Source organism: Megalobrama amblycephala, linkage group LG15 (assembly GCF_018812025.1).
Source record: "Megalobrama amblycephala isolate DHTTF-2021 linkage group LG15, ASM1881202v1, whole genome shotgun sequence".
NCBI classification, from domain to species: Eukaryota; Metazoa; Chordata; class Actinopteri; order Cypriniformes; family Xenocyprididae; genus Megalobrama; species Megalobrama amblycephala.
The window spans coordinates 19,730,744-19,750,165 of record NC_063058.1 but is presented as its reverse complement, the minus strand read 5'-3'; the positions used below and the strand labels follow the sequence as shown (position 1 = coordinate 19,750,165).

The following is a 19,422-nucleotide window of genomic DNA, read 5'->3' as shown; positions in this document are numbered from 1 at the left end:
AACAGGGAAAAAAGAAAGAAATTAATAGTCTACTTTATTCAGCAAGGATGCATTAAATTGACCAAACAAACAGTTTTCAACAAAGAACATTGATAAAACATGTGACAACTTGCCCCAACCTTACATTTAGGAAAATACCCTTGAGAACATGGTTCAATTGCATTCCGTCGTTTACCCAACAGCTACAGCAAAAACATGATGGCACTGCATTCATAATGTTTAAGTGTTGAATCAGTAAACACATGCTGCTGTAGCATTTATTGGGAAAACACGGTTTCAGTCTCTTTGAATAATTCCTAATAAGCAGTGAGTGTTTGTCAGGGACTGTTGCCTTTGCTGCTCTTTACAACCTCCTCTTCATTCTAAATATAATCAGTATCTTCCTATCTGTACCTTGAATGTAAATATCAAGTGTAAATTAATGCACCCAATTATAAACTCTCTTCATAATCTGTGTATTTCTTCAGACACTGGATGGCAGGGTCTTGATTGCATCTCATGGCCTCCTGTAATGCGGTGTTTCCCCACCTGTTAACATCAGCACAGCATAGATTATTCCTGTTGGCTGGTCAATGCTGTAACGTTTGATAATAGTCATATCCTACACGTCTTTGGCAAAGTTACCTGTCCTTGAGTGTGCAGTTTGCACCTGCGTTCTCCACCAGGAACTTGATGACATCCAGATGGCCCTCGGAGGCTGCGACGTGCAGCGCTGACCGTCCATCATAATCCACAGCATTCACATCTGCTCCTGACAGAAGGTACCTATGAAAGAGAAATTAACTCGTTTTCAGTTCACCATAAACAAACTAAATTCAAATATAAAGTTTTTGCTATGGTAATATATATATATAGTGGTCAGCGTAAATGAGTACACCCCCTTTGAAAAGTAACTTTTTAAACAATATCTCAATGAACACAAAAACAATTTCCAAAATGTTGACAAGACTAAGTTTAATATAACATCTGTTTAACTTATAACATGAAATTAACGTTAATAATATGACTTAGAGAACAACATTTTCAGTTTTACTCAAATTAGGGTGGTGCAAAAATGAGTACACCCCACTGAAAGTCTCTGGAGCAAAGCTAAATTTTAGACTACAAATGTCTAATTTAACAAGAATTCAACCACAGGTGAGTCTAATTATTCATTACACAGGTGTCCAGCAGACAGTTGACTATAAAAGGGTGTTAAAACCCCTTCCCATTTCATGCTGTCAGCAATGGCACCACATGGAAGAGAAATATCACAAGACCTGAGAAAGAAAATAAATTCTTTACACCAGAAAGGTGAAGGCTACAAGAATTTCAGCAAAGATTTACTTATCAGTCAGAATACTGTAGCAAAAGTGGTACAAAAATTTTAAAAAGATGGAACTGCAACCATCTCAGAGACATCCAGGTCGTCCACGGAAGTTAACACCTTGACAGGAGCGTCTTCTGATGAGAAGGGTTGAAGAAAATCGGCATGCAAGTTCACTGCAGTTATCTAAAGCAGTGGTTCTCAAACCTGTCCTGGGGACCCCCCACCACTGCACATTTTGCATGTCACCCTCATCTAACACACCTGATTCAAGTAATCAGCTAATTAGTAGAGACTGCAAGAGTTGATTTGGGTGTGTTAGATGAGGGAGACATGCAAAATGTGCAGTGGTGGGGGGTCCCCAGGACAGGTTTGAGAACCACTGATCTAAAGAAGTAGAAAGCCAAACTGGGGTGACTATTTCCCGTGACACAATATGGCGTACACTGCAGAGGAATGGCGTGCATGGGTGCCGTCCACGAAAGAAGCCTCCCCTAGAGCCCAGGCACAAAAAAGCCAGTCTAGAGTTTTCCAGGGCCAATGGTGACAAAGATGAAAACTACTGGGACTCTATACTCTGGAGTGATGAGACCAAGATAAATGTTTTTGGAACTGCTGGCTTCAAAACTGTATGGCGTCGCAAAGGTGAGGAATACAAAGAAAAATGCATGGTGCCTACAGTGAATCATGGTGGTGGCAGTGTCCTTATGTGGGGCTGCATGAGTGCTGCTGGTGTCATTTCATTGATGGCATCATGAATTCACAGATGTACTGCTCTATACTGAAAGAGAAGATGCTACCATCACTCCGTGCCCTTGGTCATCGTGCACTTTTCCATCATGACAATGATCCTAAACACACATCTAAGGCCACTGTTGGACTTCTGAAGAAGAACAGGGTGAAAGTGATTCAGTGGCTCCTGATCTGAACCCAATCGAACACCTATGGGGAATTCTGAAGAGACAAGTTGAGCATCATCTCCATCCAGCATCCAGTCTCTAAAAGAGGTCATTCTTGAAGAATGGAAAAAGATTGATGTTGCAAAATGTCGCCAACTTGTGTCGCCATGCCTAGAAGTCTTGGTGCTGTCATTAAAAATCATGGAGGCCATATGAAGTACTAGATGTAGTAGTTTTTGTTGTGGGGTGTACTCATTTTTGCATCACCCTAATTTGAGTAAAACTGAAAATTTGGTTCTCCAAGTTATATTATTAACCTTCCTTTCATGTTATAAGTTAAACAGATGTTATATAAAACTTAGTCTTGTCAACATTTTGGAAATTGTTTTTGTGTTCATTGAGAAATTGTTTAAAATGTTACTTTTCAAAGGGGGTGTACTCATTTATGCTGAGCACTGTGTATATATATATATATTAGTGTTGGGGAAAGTTATTTTAGTCTCTTTTAATGGAAAGTGATGCACTACATTACTTTTGTGTTATTTTTTCTTATATGGACTGTTTTTTTTTAGTTTTTTTTTTTATAACAAATAAGTTCTATTTTTGGCAAATGCAAAAGCCCTTCATGCCAAAAGTGAAATGAGCCTCATGCTGTAAATTCATGCCTGTACAGTAGAGGGCACAGTTTAAACAAGCCTTTCAGCAGTGCTGTCATTCTCAAAGACTGTAGATATAGAAAAGAGTTCACTTCTATTAATTATGAATGGGAGAAATTGCAATGCGCAATATGGCGAAATAGGTCCCGCCTTGTAAGTAAAAGAGCCAATCGCTGATTGATTAAGTTGTTGCATCACTGCAGCTGCCGTTAGAAGCTCTGGTTCCCATAGAAACCTGAGACTCGCGCTTAGGACTGCACATGCGCACTGGCTCGTCTAGCCTGAAAAATAAGCTTTTTTTAACACTATTTGAGCATAAGAAACAACATTTATGGGTCAATCACTATCAGATTTTGTTTCTGATTTCAAATATGTTATTTAATTGTGAGTTCGCAAAGCAGTCTTTGAGATTTCAGGATTCCCCCATCTACTCCACATAAATGTGTGTGCTTCCACAGATGATGTCTGATGTTTACATGTTATAATGAACATATCTTGGTGATCCTACCTGCGCAGAGACACCATGTCCCCTCTGTAAGCAGCTAAGAGTACATTCATGATTTGGTATCCCTGTATTTCAAGAAAGCAGTATATTTATTTACCTCCATATCCCCCAACAGTATCAAAAATTTACATAAATTATTTAAATAAATAAAAACCATTTCATACGCTAAATATACGTTTAATTAAAAAAAAAATGAAATAATCAACCAGACCTCTGACTCCACCTTCCACTGTCTGTAACACAGCACCTGTCTGAAGGGTGTCCTGATGTCAAAACTGTGCAGCTGAAAGGTTGAAACCAGCTCCTTTGACAAAAAAAGACAATAAATAGTCACTATTTTCCCAAGACCAGCCCACTTTTTTCAATACACAATAGGCTTAGTTTGTCAGAGGGCTAGTATATACCCGTGGTATTAGGGGGAGATGCATTATTATACAGAACAGAATCTGACTGGACATGAATTTATAGTGCAGGATGATTCATCTAAATTTTTGGTCCAAGAAAATCTAAATTTTATCTTTATATGCATATATCTGCTAAAAGTTAATTTCATTAGCATTAAGGATTACATGTAGCATTTAGATAAACATAAAAGCTAAGAAATATAGTCTAAAAGGCACAAAAATTTAATTTTGTTTCTAACTGGTTTATATTGATCCAGTAGTAATAGTAATGTAGCTTTTTAATGCCATGTCAGCCTCTGAGACTAGTTTCAAAAATACAAGAGTTGCATAAATAAAATAAAAATAAAAACCAAAGAAAAAGAAAAACACACAGCAGGAAATATTATACAAGATGTTTTACATTAACATATGTGACCTTGGACCACAAAACCAGTCATAAGCCGCACGGGTATATTTGTAGCAATAGCCAACAGTACATTGTATGGGTCAAAATGATTGATTTTTCTTTTATGCCAAAAATCATTAGGATATTAAGTAAAGATCATGTTCCATAAAGATATTTTGTACATTTCCTACTGTAAATATAAAAAATATATATTTTTGTGAGTGGATATGCGTTGCTAAGGACAACTTTAAAGGCGATTTTCTCAATATTTTGATTTTTTTGCACCCTCAAATAGTTGTATCTCGGCCAAATATTGTTATATCCTAACAAATCCATACATCAATGGAGCTTATTTATTAAGCTTTCAGATGATGTAAAAAAAAATCTCAATTTCAAAAAATTGACCCTTATGATTGGTTTTGTGGTCCAGGGTCACATATGATAAAAATTCTATTCTATGAAATCTCAAAGTCCTCAAGTGAGCTTACTACATAAAAATGTTGTATATTGATACAATACCTTACCTCACAGAAATGAACACCCCTCCAGGAATTTCCATTGCAATCCAGCCCAGGTGACCAGCACACGAGTCCCAGAACTCCAGGAACCACGATCAGCACAACACCAGACTGACTGGACTTGGCAGGCACAGACGTCTGTAGTATTGAATACAAATATATTATCCAGCCTAAATGTTGCTTTAAATCCTCAGCAGTTTCACCCTTGTGAAATATGCACATTAAAAGGGTTAGTTCACCCAAAAATGAAAATAATGTCATTTATTACTCACCCTCATGTCGTTCTATACCCGTAAGGCCTTCATTCATCTTCAGAACACAAATTAAGATATTTTTGATTAAATCCGATATAGTATGTGCCATTTTATATCTGCATTTTTATCTTCTTTAACTTTTTATTAATATCATAAATATGTTTATTTGCACTACCGTTAAGCACAAGCGCCACATACTGTCAGGGAGTGGAATTTGCACTTTCACTCTGCGCATCGCCAGTGAAAATAGCTTGGGTATGAACACAAAAAACGTCTCGAAAAACGCTGGCGATAAACGCGTGCGATATTCGTCCTGGTGTGTACTGCATTCACAGCAATGACATTTCCTCTCTCAAGATCCATAAAGGTACTAAAACATATTTAAATCAGTTCATGTGAGTTCAGTGGTTCTAACTCAATATTATAAAGCGACGAGAATACTTTTTGTGCGCCAAAAAAACAAAATAACGACTTTTCAACAATCCTGTATCACCTTCTAGTGATGGGCCGATTTCAAAACACTGCTTCAGAGCTTTGCGAATCGAATCAGTGATTCGGAGCGTCAAAGTCACATGATTTCAGCAGTTTAGCCGTTTGTAAAGCTCCGAAGCTTTGTTTTGAAATCGGCCCATCACTATATTGTTGAAAAGTCGTTATTTTTTTTATTATTATTATTTTTTTTTTTTTTTTGGCGCACAAAAAGTATTCTCGTCGCTTTATAATATTAAGTTAGAACCACTGAACTCACATGAACTGTTTCAAATATGTGTTTAGTACCTTTATGGATCGTGAGAGGAGTAAGTGTCATTGCTGTCAATGGAGGCCTCACGGAGCCATCGGATTTAATAAAAAATATCTTAATTTGTGTTCTGAAGATAAATGAAGGCCTTACGGGTGTAGAACAACATGAGGGTGAGTAATTAATTACATTATTTTCATTTTTGGGTGAACTAACCCTTTGAAATTGGCACATCTGCTTTAAGCAAAGCAATTTGGACTGTCTCCATTAGAGGGCAGTAGGGGAATACATACATAATTCTTACAGACATTGTATATTCATGGACACCACCACTGTTCGATCGTGACCATTATTGTTAATTAACGTGGCAGGGTATGGGCTGTTTTAATTAGTTACATGAAAGTGTAATCAAATTCAATTACTTAAACTATCCTCTTAGAGATGTGGGAGTGAATTTAAACCATGGAAATGAAACAGAACTGATGCTAAACCTGCAATATATCACACAAATATAAATATGACTCATTATTTACCAGCTTAGTCACAAACTCACCCTGAAATGAAATGTTCTGGAATAGTCATTCATTCCAGCCACCTGCATCATGGAAAGGCTACTGCGGACGGCGTGAGGGGACATCACTTGGTCACCTGACAGGGGGCACAATCCTCCATTAGCCAGGGTAGCGGCCAATGCTGCGCCGGACTCGCAGGTGACTTCTGTCGATAAACACTAATATATATGCAAAATTAAAATCTAATCTTCCTTTTCAAGAATATAATATGTCAATCTGAATACCTGCAACAGTAAATCCAGTGTAGAATTGATTCCCACACCTTCCGGAAAGCACTGAAATGGTTTATTTATTAAAAACAAAGACTGTTAGACGCTTTGCAATGTAGAACCAAAATTGATCGTATTAAGACTTATCCTGGACTTACTTTCTTCTCTTGTAAGTAAAATGAGAGTGCGTGGAGACGGATGATGTCTTTTCGCAAGTTTTGATAACTGCAATGGCAGTACTGACAGTTGAAATTAACACCAACAAATAAACAGAATAGCACAGGAAAAAATCAATTTCTCATAAAAATAGGCCTACCTGGTGCAGTTTAGGTTTGCATGCTCTTTGTTGCACAGTCTTCTGATGATATTCAAAACCTGTGTGAGAATGGTTTGCTTCAAGATTGCTTTATGCCTTTTTTTTAATCAAATGTAGCTGGTTGATGTAAAAGTTAAGCTTACAGACTCGTACTTTTCTTCTTCCTCAGTGACTGGTCTGGTTGCCAGCTGTTTTAGGACAAAAACAGTCAATAAAAGTACATTTTTGTTCATTAATAAACAAGCAATGTTGTTACCTGTAATAAAGAAGTGCAGATAATGGCTCCTGTCTCAACCAGTGGACTATGAGGCACACCTGCAAACAAGTTTTCTGTAGTGAAGAAGCTTAAAAAGCTTTGAACTGAACATCAGACTGTTCTTGAATCCAGAACCGGACATAAATCAAGGAAATTGACTATGTGGAGTGAACTGAGTGAACTTACCTTGCTTGGTCAGGGTAAATGGAGACTCGTATTTGGAATATTCCTCCATTCCTACAAATCTGTGCACGTAGTCGGATCCTTGCTGGTCCACCGCGAGGCCGTATATGAGAGGCCAGGATATCTCTCCCAGAATGCAAGGTTCAGCCCAGTCTCCTAAGGAAAGTCTAGAGTCCAACAAATAACAGCATCTCATTTAAACTTCAACAGGCAAACTGAACTCATAATCTGTAAATAACATTAAATTTGAGTATTATAGTTGTAATTGTATATAATTGTTTATATAATATATATATTTATATGATAATATAATTTAATCAACTATAGCTGAACCTTCAGGTCTTAATTGTAGTTAATGAAGTTTACCAAAAAATGAAAATGCTTGTTAAAAATACTAATAATATTATTATAATGATTATATATATATATATATATATATATATATATATATATATATTCACAATTGTTCAAAAGTTTAAGATTTTAATGTTTTCAAAGTGTCAAAGGATGCATTTATTTGATCAAAAATACAGTAAAATCAGAAATATTACTAAATATTATTACAATTTAAAATAACTGTTTTCTATTTTCTTATATTTTAAGATATAATTTATTCCTGTAATGCAAAGCTGAAATTTTAGCCTCATAAATCCGGTCTTCATATCTATTCAAATTAATTGAATTTTATTATATATATATATATATATATATATATATATATATATATATATGTAATCTATGGGTCAATGATGTGACAGGTCATTTTTTTGTCCAAAGGCCTTAATAATAATAAAAAACAAAGATATGACATCCAAAAATATGTAAGGTAATACAACTAGATCTCTTTTATTGAATCCAAAAGGTTTTATTCAATAAAATATTATTATAATTTATAATTAATATATTTATAATGAAGCAAAGTAACTAACACTCTTTTAACTATTTGAAAAATTCATGTTTTCACTTGCTCATATGCATGCCCCGAAACATCAGGTCATTCGGTACAACCGCTATAAAACATGGAAAATTTTGTAATATTTTAAAAACTTGTACTAAATATGAAGGAAAAGCCTGTTAGCATTGTTTGAAAATATCATCATTCGGTATAACCAATAGATAAAATTAGGTAAAACCGAAATTTTGGTTAAACCGAATGACTTTTTTGGTAAAAATTTTGTGTTTATTGATTATAAAAACCACATAATCTCATTGATAACACTTGATAAAACTAACAAAATTAATTATATCTCCGTTATGTTTTTTACACTTTTAAAAACCTTATTTGTCAATGACCCATATATATATATAATCAGAGTTGCCAGGTTTTCACTTTCACAACAAAACCCGCTCAATTGCTACTCAAAACTAGTGCAATCACTTTTTCAGGGGGTCTCCCGGAAAAAAAATTGCATTCCGGAGGGGAAAATCAACCATTTTTTCAGGGTTCCTTTGATAAAATTAGCATTCCAGGTGCTAAATATGATGTTATTTGGGGTCGCTTCGACCCGTGGACGTGAAAAACAACCCGCAGCAACAGTGTTAAAGTAGCCCAATTTCTGCGGACTTGGCGACACTGATATATATATATATATTTATATATATTATATATATGGACTTCTGTGTGCGTACCTCTGCCCATCCACAGTACAAACTGAAATGCCCCATTTTGTGCCACTCTCTCTTACGTCTTCTTTCTCCTGTTCGTAAATACACAGGATATGAGTCACAATGTGATATTTTCATGAAACAATCAATTAGAAAATAACCTGTGCTACTTTGAGGCTTCTTTGCACATCTCTTTCACCAGACTGTTATATAAAAAAAAACAACAACAGCGGAAACAGATTTGACACACCTTCACAGAGGATAGTTGTTTGCATTTAATAAACAGCTTTTGTGTTTCCTCTGTGAAGGTAGAGAAATCTGGAATGACAAATCTTCCCTGCAATGCCTTCAGGATGAAAGACACAAAGCCTGTCACGCACCTGCAGAATGGTCAGAAATGAAGCATATTAGCAGCACAAAAGATTAGGGGTGTTTAGAATGTTTTTTGGCATGATTTGACTGTTGGTATCAAGATCCTGTCTGGCCTGTGAAAAGTGCTCCTGTCAACAGTTCCATCCGCTTCCTGTAGCTTCCGCATCAGGCCGTAGCAGTCTTTAATCCGCGGGTCTGTTCGGATGATTCCTGAGCTCCACAAGGCCTGCCAAAGTACAGACGGATATGACATCCTGTAGTGTTGAATATTAGCAAATATTAATGATGCTTCTCAAGTACCTCAAAAAACTGATTGCAGTTGACTCTTCCCCCAGAGGCGAAATAATCAAAGAGCACATCAGCAGCCCTTTTGGAAAACAATGTGTTGTGTAGTCACTATACATATGGCTATAGCTTGTGAAGCATGTTATGTGAATGCTGCCGTACACATTTGAGACTCACACTTTTTTCTTAAAATGCCCTTGATGGGTCTCTGGTCGGCCCAAGTGTTGCCATGCTTGGCTGGCTTGAAGTTTGTCCTGCTCTGGTACTGTCCGTTTTGTGCCTCCGTTGGTTATAAAAGATGGCACGCCTAGGGAAAAGAAGGGGAATTTTATTAGAGCGGAAAAATGAATCATTAAGAAAAAAGACAGTGCTTGCTAGGCAGCAAAAAATTATATATATATATATATATATATATATATATATATATATATATATATATATATATATATATATATATGTATGTTGATTTGCTGCTCATGTTTTTCAGGATTATTTGATGAATAGAAAGTTCAAAAGAACCACATTTATTTGAAAAAGAAATCTTTTAACATTGTTAATGTCTTTACTGTTCCTTGCTCTATTAATTGTTGAAGTATGAATTTCTTTAAAAGATGTTTTACTGAACCCAAACTTTTGAATGGTAGTGTACATAAAATATTATAAAAATATAATAATAAATTATGGCTCAAAATTATATATTATTACTTAATATAATAAATATAATATAATATATATGTAAATAAATGTTTTATACTATTTATAACATTTCTTTAAAGCTGCAGTCCGTAAAATTTGCCCTTTTTGTCGCCATCTCTGTTTGAAACCTGCAATTGCAGTTATTTGTGGAATTATCATCTTTATGTGGATTGTGCATCGGCAAGGCTCTTCAGTGCGGATGAATCTAATGTTTGCAGGTGTGGATACTGTAATTCGGAATCACAGACTGTAGTCTTGGAAGTATGACCAGAGTAAGAATTTTCACCGGAAAATGTCATCTGAACAAGTAAGTAACATGTCTGCCACTTTTGTTCTGACCAACTGAGAAAAAAAGCATTACAATAAATCACACTGCCAATGGTGATTAAATCTAACAATCGCTTAGCTCGGATCATGTCAAACCATGCAAATTATTATAATTGTTATACTTTGTTCTCAAATTGTTGATGTTATCAGCATTGTGTGGCTATGTGTATTTAGTGTGTATTAGCGTTACCTATAGATTTCAATTTCTGTAGCCAGTCCGAAATCTTTTGCTTTTGACTACTGGTGAATCTCCAGTTGTCACTGATGATTGTCATTTGGACCTTTCTGGATTACAATCCGCCATCAAAATGATAAGTTTAATTGTTCCAGCTGCTGTGAGAAAAGGCTATAAATGATCCTCCACACAGCAAAATCTCCAGAGTTAAATCAACTCTGCTCAGATTACATATGGTCCCTCTCTATATAGTGTTAAAGTAACACTGAAGCAGAGTGAAAGTTAATTAAGTGATTAAGTTTTTGATTGAGCATTAGTGATGAACACCTGCTGTTAACAAGCATAATCACTGAAAAGAAACACAATAACTACAAAGGACTTCCAGCCACAGCCTTAGATGAAATCAACTGAAGATAAAAGACATTAAATCTCTCAAGATCTGATTAAACAACTCCACAAACAGCATATTATCTCATTAACTTTAACTCTGCTTCAGTGTTATTTTAACACTATATAGAGAGGGACCATATGTTCTCTGAGCAGAGTTGATTTAACTCTGGGGATTTTGCTGTGCACCTGCAGCATCCTCACATGCCATATAGCCTACTAGCTGGGACTCGTTCTTTATGTAAACAGACGTGACGCAATGACGCAAAGATGAACGTCAGCATGCTCAGATTTCCCACGGAAACCTACCAGTACCTCTCTATTTAGAAAACATTATTACCAGCTTAGCATTGTAAATCAGGCTAAGGTAAGGTGATAGTTTTGAACACTGGCGGGTTATATAATTGCTCATAATTTTTAACCAAAAAAAGTTACGGACTGCAGCTTTAACCAATTATTCTTTTGTAATGTAATGTCATGTCATTTAAAAGCCAGCTACTGTGCAGTGTCAAGGCAGCAATTAACTGCTTAAATATATGTAAGGCAGACAAGATCAATTAAAATAAAAGAATTAAAGGTCCCGTTCTTCGTGATCCCATGTTTCAAACTTTAGTTAGTGTGTAATGTTGTTAGAGTATAAATAAAATCTGTAAAATTTTAAAGCTCAAAGTTCAATGCCAAGCAAGATATTTTATTTAACAGAAGTCGCCTACATCGAACGGCCAGTTTGGACTACATCCCTCTACTTCCTTCTTTAATGACGTCACTAAAACAGTTTTTTGACTAACCTCCGCCCACAGAAATACACAAGAGTTGCGTTTGTAGAGCGTGTTTGTCGTCATGTCGTCGAAACGCTGTTATTTTCATCCCGCAGTCCAATCACCGGGTCTGATTCCGGCTCAAATTGATAGGGTAAAATTAAAGACATGTTTACAATAACACTGAGCGCGTGCATCTCCACGTTATGGTAAGAGGCGTGACCTTTCCGGGCAAGGAGCGCTAAGCTGCTGTCGAATCACAACACAGGAACCGCTGGCACAATCAGAACTCATTACGTATTTCTGAAGGAGGAACTTCATAGAACAAGGAAGTCATCAGCCCGTTTTTATGACAGTGGAAACAGCGGTATACAGATAAGTAAATTATGTGAAAAATACTGTGTTTTTTTACACGCGAAACATGAACACATGTTATATTGCACACTATAAACACAATCAAAGCTTCAAAAAACCACGAAAAACGGGACCTTTAATATAAAAGAAGACCAATCACAATTCAGCATGCAAATATAACAATAACACCGTTGTTTTAGAATGCCACATATTATTTCAATGTCAATTAAAAGTTTTCAAACTTAAACCTTCCATTGTAAAAAATGTAACTTAAAAAAATTATGCTGTAAAAAATTATGTACAAAACAAAGTTTGAATGGAGTCTGTTCACGGCCCAATTAATTGTAGTACTTGATGTTAGAGGTGTAGAACAAACACTAACCAGAACTGCTGCTTCACGAGAGCTGTAATATTTACAACAAAAGAAAGCAAGTGTACAAAGGTACATAAAAGCAAAAGGGAATTAACAGGAGGCAGAAATGTGTGCCACTGGAGATAAGAGCACATATTGTTTCATTTTGATCTTTCACCTGTAGAGCCTGGAGAGACATAATTGACTGGCCTCTGGGATGGAAAGGTATTTCTTGGCACATGTTGAGGAATGTTCCCTGCAGATTTTGTTTCCTAGTAACATAAAAAACATGCACTGAGAGCTTGGCTGAGAAAAATTATCTATATATAGACTATTATATATAGCATCAAGCAAACAGTCTGCATTCGTGTGCGTTATTTTTTCTTGAGCGAGAACTAGCTGTTATTTGGGGCTAGACGTAATGATGAATTAGCTTATAAGTGTTTTACACCTTTTGAAGCCTGATGAAATACATGCAACATAATGCTGGTGCCAGACATGTCTTTGATGTCTAACTAATTGCAGGTGTTAAGGACTGCGGGGAAACATATTGAGACATATTACCCTCTCATGTCAGCATGCTAGCTAACAAATGTTAGCCTCAAGCAGTAACAACGTCTACAGGGCTGGGATTTTATTACAGGTGAAGTACATGCTAACTTTTTGTCTTTGTACAGACATGCTATGCTAAGCGGCAGTGACAAAGTGTCTTTAATGTCCAGCCTACTGTATTAATGGAATATTGAGGGTTCAATACAAGTTCAAACATATTTGGGGCACGTACAATAGAAGTGAATGGAGACAGTTTCTAAACATTAAAATCAGAACTCAGTGTTTCAGTAAATGTCAAAGTTTAATGCAAAGGGAGATATTTTCTGTTTCAGGACTACAACAAACAGCTGGTCGGGACTACAATGAGCTTCTTCTCAGGTTGGTGACATTACAAACCCGGGAAGAAGGTTTGAGCTTAACGGCTATGGAGGCCTCACTGAGCCGTCAGATTTCATCAAAAATATCTTGATTTGTGTTCTGAAGATGAATGAAGGTCTTACGGGTGTGGAACGGCATGAGGGTGAGTAATAAATGACAGAATTTTCATTTTTGGGTGAACTAAACCTTTAAGTTAAACACTAAATCAACTGTAAAAATGAATTAAATACCTTTAAAGCTCATATTTTCTTTTATAATATCAAAGTTCTTTTATAATATGAGCTTCACATTTCTGCTGTTAAAACCCCCCAAAATTGGCCCCATGCACTTCTATTGTAAGTACCTCACTGCTTTTTTTTTTTTTTTTTAAGGAAAAACAGAAAAAGTAAAAAAAAAAAAAATTAATAATCAACATCATGCCATTTGAGCTTAACTTTGAACCTGGAATCGAAACTTTTGCTAACATCAGCTGAATGAGTCTCATTTTAGAAAGCAGTAAAACACCACATTAGCACAGGTGTATTGAAATGTCCCTCACCTCTGTCTTTTTAATAATGCTGGTCATAGTTTCCACCTCCAGGTTTGTTTTATAGTTTATGTGTGGGTGTGGTTATGAGAGCAATACAGGACTCAGCACGTACCTTAGCAGTAAACTTCACAGGGTCTGCGTTCCTGTTTGTGAAGGCATCTGTCATCTCTCCATTCTCTGAATGAGTGGGGGGTAAAAGTATAAGAACCCAGGATGAGAAAAATCCTCCTTTGCTGAATCTTGAGAGAGGTTTAAAGATTAAGATTAGTGCTTATTTGTGAGTGAGAGATTTAAAAAGGATTTTTGAAGTTAAAAACCACTAAGCATTGCCTCAGCAAAGAATGTATATGAAGCTATTTTAGAATCTAGGACACAAAGTTTTTTTTTTTGCGAGTTTAAGACATTGTTTGTGTTGTGTTGTCCTCTCGGTCCAAAACCTCAGCAAATCCCACACAATAACTCTTTCTGAAAGCTAAAACATATGAAGCCATGGTGCTGTGGACAGGGGATGGATGTAATCTGTCTATTTTTACTCTCAATCTTCCACCCAAAAGAACAATAAATCTTAAAGGGATAGTTCACCCTAAAATTAAAATAATTTACCTTTACATTGTTACAAACCTGCATGACGTTCTTTCTTGTGCAAGGCACATAAAATTTGTTTTTATCTATAAAATAAAAGTCAAAAGGATACAGTGTTGTTTCGGGCCCCATTCACTTTCATTGTATAGACAAAAACAGTTAAACAGTTAAAATTTGTGTTCCACAGAAGAAAGACAAAGTCATATAGGTTTGGAATGACATGACGGTAAATTATATTCTTTTTTCTTTTTTTGCGTGAACCTTTAATAAACATACATTGTAAAATCCAACAGTTGTTCTAACTAACATGTTTTAGTTAACTTTACTTGATGTATTAACTTAATTGTAAAAATCTAGAAATCTATACTATTCACATACTAAGCCTTGGTTACTCAGAAAACCCAAGTTAAGATTAATTGATTGGTTTGAGTGCCATTTTGTCAAGCAAAAAAAGAGTTTTTGAGGTGGGACAATTCTTAATAGACTTTTCACTCATTTCCTCCACTTCTACAGTTATCTTTCTCTAGTTGCATTCACTCATTTCCCAAAGTCATCTTGAATGTTCAGTTGTAAATTCAACTGGAAAATTTGAGAGAACATCAGAGAGCTGGCTTCATAAATTGATGTTGATTTTCCTAAAATGTTTTATTTCACCATTATGGTGATCAGTGTTCCCTTCGCTTGGGCACTTGGAATTTCATATATATATTATTGTAATTCTCTTCCTACTGTTGCAGCGATGCAACAAGAACTATATAATATATAGGTTGCTTTTAAAAGGTTACGTAACTTCTAACTTAATCATTAACTAGTCTATTTTTCATGTCAAATAATGATCTTTTATTGTTAACACTTATGTCATGAACACCTTGTGAAACATTTAATTGGGTTTATATAATCCCTCTATATTTGTGAAATATCTTGCAATTGACCATGCTTGAGTCACACACAGACTTCAACATTCAGCATGCAAAACACAACAATGGTAACAAAAATGGTAGAATCAATCTAAAGTAAATGATCAAGTACCCTCTACAGTTCTTTTTTAGTTACTAGAACTCAAGTGTACAACATAACTATTTCACTTTACATTTTTAGTTTTTTTAAAGGTGCCCTAGAACCAGTTTTTACAAGATGTAATATAAGTCTGAGGTGTCCCCTGAATGTGTCTGTGAAGTTTCAGCTCAAAATACCCCATAGATTTTTTTTATTCATTTTTTTAACTGCCTATTTTGGGGCATCATTAACTATGCACCGATTCAGGCTGCGGCCCCTTTAAATCGCGCGCTCCCTGCCCCCCGAGCTCTCGACTATAATACAGTGCATTTACAAAGTTCACACAGCTAATATAACCCTCAAATGGATCTTTACAAGATGTTCGTCATGCAGCATATCGGATCATGTGAGTATAGTATTTATTTGGATGTTTACATTTGATATTGAATGAGTTTGAGGGTGCTCCGTGGCTAAAGCAAACATTACACACTGTTGGAGAGATTTATAAAGAATGAAGTTGTGTTTATGAATTATACAGACTGCAAGTGTTTAAAAATGAAAATAGCGACGGCTCTTGTCTCCGTGAATACAGTAAGAAACGATGGTAACTTTAACCACATTTAACAGTACATTAGCAACATGCTAACGAAACATTTAGAAAGACAATTTACAAATATCACTAAAATATCATGGATCATGTCAGTTATTATTGCTCCATCTGCCATTTTTCGCTATTGTTCTTGCTTGCTTACCTAGTCTGATGATTCAGCTGTGCACAGATCCAGACGTTAATACTGGCTGCCCTTGTGTAATGCCTTGAACATGAGCTGGCATATGCAAATATTGGGGGCGTACATATTAATGATCCCGACTGTTATTTAACAGTCGGTGTTATGTTGAGATTCGCCTGTTCTTCGAAGGTCTTTTAAACAAATGAGATTTACACAAGAAGGAGGAAACAATGGTGTTTGAGACTCACTGTATGTCATTTCCATGTACTGAACTCTTGTTATTTAACTTTGCCAAGGTAAATTCAATTTTTGATTCTAGGGCACCTTTAAGGCAATTAGTTGGCATGCTTTTTTTAAAAGTAAGTCTAACTAATAAGTACAGGACAGCAATTTTAATAAATAATGTAAAAGATATTTGCAACAACAGCATTTTGCAAAGCTTTGAGGTATTTTACAGCCATCCTCACCTCAGGAAGTTGATTTTGTGCCCAGCTATAGGGTGGTACATGCCAGATGAAGTTATGCAGACGGTGCTTCCACCCCTTAGGGTGAAACTAGAAAGTAACTTAACTGTGTTTCTTTTAAAGGAAACCCACATAACATGAATATGGTTTAAAAAAACAAAGTAAATGTGCTTCATAATAGTCTAAGAAATTTTACTCCTTGCCACAAGCCTTTGCTACATGATTTTCTGTAAGAAAATAACATGTATTGTATTGTGAAAATGCTGTAGAAATATATATATATATATCCGTAGCAGTTTTTATATATATATCTGCCACATCACTTTGCCCCAGAACACTCCCACTGCCTTTGCACATTTTTATGGCCCAGATGTTGACCACAATCCTGGTTAAATGAGAATGTCTACAGAGCTGTCCCATTCATTTGGCCTAGTTTGAGCAGCTCTCTCTCACACTGATCTTGGAGTTTTCCTGTATAGAGCTGATGTAAAATCAATGTCGCAGAGTGGTAATGCTTGGGATCTGGCCTCGCAAATTGCATCTAAATGATTCACAGCTGCAATGTTTTTTTTTTGTACCTCTTGTGTCATCCTCCTTATTTGGCTCCAGCAGTTTGTTGCCGTCCAGGCCTCCGTAGCGCTTTCTCCATTTACGTCTGAGAGACGGTGTTCTCTGAAAACTAGAAAAAACTGTTTGTAATATCTAATCACATGGGTTTCTATTGAAAGCATATGTTTCATTTTGAGTATGGATTAAACAAATGTTTGAAGTGAAAGTGTTTTTTGACAGCTTGCCTTTGGGCATAATAAACATCAGTAAACTACATTAATATATAATTTCCACACAGGATTTTGTGAAAATACACTGAAATGAGACCTTGGGATCAAAGTTAGTGTGTCTGTGTAAAGACAAGTCTAGTCATGATGAGCAGCTCAGCTGTGTGAAACATCTGACACAGTTATCAATTGTCAGCTCAACTCAAGACTGTGCCCGAGTGCTTGATGAAAGAATATATTTTGTATTTTATTTTAATTTAATTAGTTTAGCACTTAGGGCTAAACTGAATGGAAAAGACTGGGTCAAGGCTCAAACTTTATGCATTTAAAACTGACTTTCCATATGTTAAAAACAGTTCTTACCACAGATAGGGATTTTCCTCTGCTTCTTGGCTTAAGCTGTTCTCCATGATGAAACTTCCCTTTATGCTTTATAAAGGCAATCAACTAGAGTTTGAAGAATTCCAAATGGTGTGTTCGTTTAGCTCCTGGAGACAAAGATGAGTCTTTTTGGCAGCTGTGCAAACAGTGAGACAATGTGTTTGAGCAAGTCTCAGTGTGAACAGCCAGTTTTTAGCTGGATGAAAATAGGAGGAACTTAACTGCATCTTGGAGGAGGGATCTCCATTCTGGAAAGGAACACTTTGTAATAGGAGAACAAAATAGACAAGAAACAAAAATACTACTAGACAACAAGTATGGTATTAATAATAATAATAATAATAATTATAATTATTATTATTATTATTATTAAAATCAGCACTACTAACCATCATTGTTTAATAATATTCATTGTAATATATGTTATATATCGTAAGAATTTCAAATTGATATTAATGGGCCAGTTGTTCAAAAGTAATCTGATCGGATTCCGGCTTTCGGATTGGATCAAATCTTGAAAATGGGTTGTTCAAATGGAAAAAAGGATTCTGAAATCAGATTAGACCAATCCTAGTTTTAATCTGGATCAAACCTTCAGTTTGTGTTGTTCAAAACTTGTCAGTAGGATTTGGATAACTTTGATCCAAAAAAAAAAAAAAAACAGGATTATCCTGATCCCAACAGGGGGTAGGATTTCAAGGTGGATTCCAGGAGGAAAATGTAGTAAAACTTTAAAACTGGTCAAAAAATACAACATTTATATCATGTAATATACATACACATTTTTTTTTATTTTGCTCTTGATTAGTTTAACTGTTAAATAAATTAGAAGTAGACATTAACCTACATATTTAGCCTTTCGGTAACCTACTGTAAAGTAAAAAAGATTTTGGTGCCATAAAACAATCCCCAAACAGCTGTAAATATCCAACAAAAATATTATATTTAATTCAAAACCCATATTCTTTCTATCATCATGTCCCTTTAGGGGCTCCGTAGAGCACTGGTAATCCAGATCTGGAAAAGTGTGTATCTGGATCATGGTGATCCAATCCAATTTTTCTTTGAAAAACCAGCACAAAAGTAAGATGGATTACCTGATCCTCGATAGCTAAACATGGGATTTCCAAATCCAGATCATTCTGATCCAGATGAAACTTTTTGAACAACTGGCCCATTATTACAACTCTAAAAATGCAAATAAAATCAGCACTACTAATAATAGTTCTTTATTTAATAATTTTTATATTATAATCATTATTATTACAGTTACAAATACTAAAAATCACTACTACTAATAGCAGTTATTTATTAAATAATATATTATTTATTATAATATATGTAAACATAGTCATTTTATTTTGTTATTATTATTATTATTAAAACTAACAATACAACTAAAACCATAACTAATAATACTATATATAATTTCTGGTATATGCCATTTATGCCAGCAAATGCAGTATCAGCTCAAACATTGCAGCAAAAATAGATAAATTATTCGAAGCCTTGTTTAGGTT

The 19,422-nt window shown here is 35.4% G+C and overlaps 1 protein-coding gene across 5 annotated transcripts; it reads right to left on the bottom strand.

Annotated features, from left to right (window-relative positions):
- Nucleotides 1-17: 17 nt before the first annotated feature.
- glsl (glutaminase like) lies at nt 18-18,750 on the bottom strand. 5 transcript variants are annotated; one of them, XM_048159250.1, is made up of 22 exons: nt 18,125-18,750; nt 17,885-18,038; nt 17,324-17,424; nt 14,085-14,149; nt 12,692-12,785; nt 9,642-9,771; nt 9,480-9,546; nt 9,293-9,405; nt 9,058-9,187; nt 8,832-8,899; nt 7,206-7,369; nt 7,020-7,078; nt 6,907-6,951; nt 6,764-6,822; nt 6,606-6,672; nt 6,463-6,513; nt 6,220-6,396; nt 4,680-4,811; nt 3,578-3,670; nt 3,370-3,431; nt 625-765; nt 18-528 (listed from the first exon to the last, which is right to left on the bottom strand). In XM_048159250.1, exons 2-22 carry the CDS (start codon nt 17,929-17,931, stop codon nt 432-434), a joined length of 1,962 nt encoding a protein of 653 aa, XP_048015207.1. In that variant the 5' UTR covers nt 17,932-18,038; nt 18,125-18,750; the 3' UTR covers nt 18-431. The 5 variants fall into 5 exon arrangements, with proteins under 5 accessions (XP_048015207.1, XP_048015209.1, XP_048015211.1 ...); XM_048159252.1 differs by having other exon boundaries at nt 17,885-18,009; XM_048159254.1 differs by lacking the exon at nt 18,125-18,750 and adding an exon at nt 16,749-16,823 and having other exon boundaries at nt 17,885-17,901.
- Nucleotides 18,751-19,422: the final 672 nt, after the last annotated feature.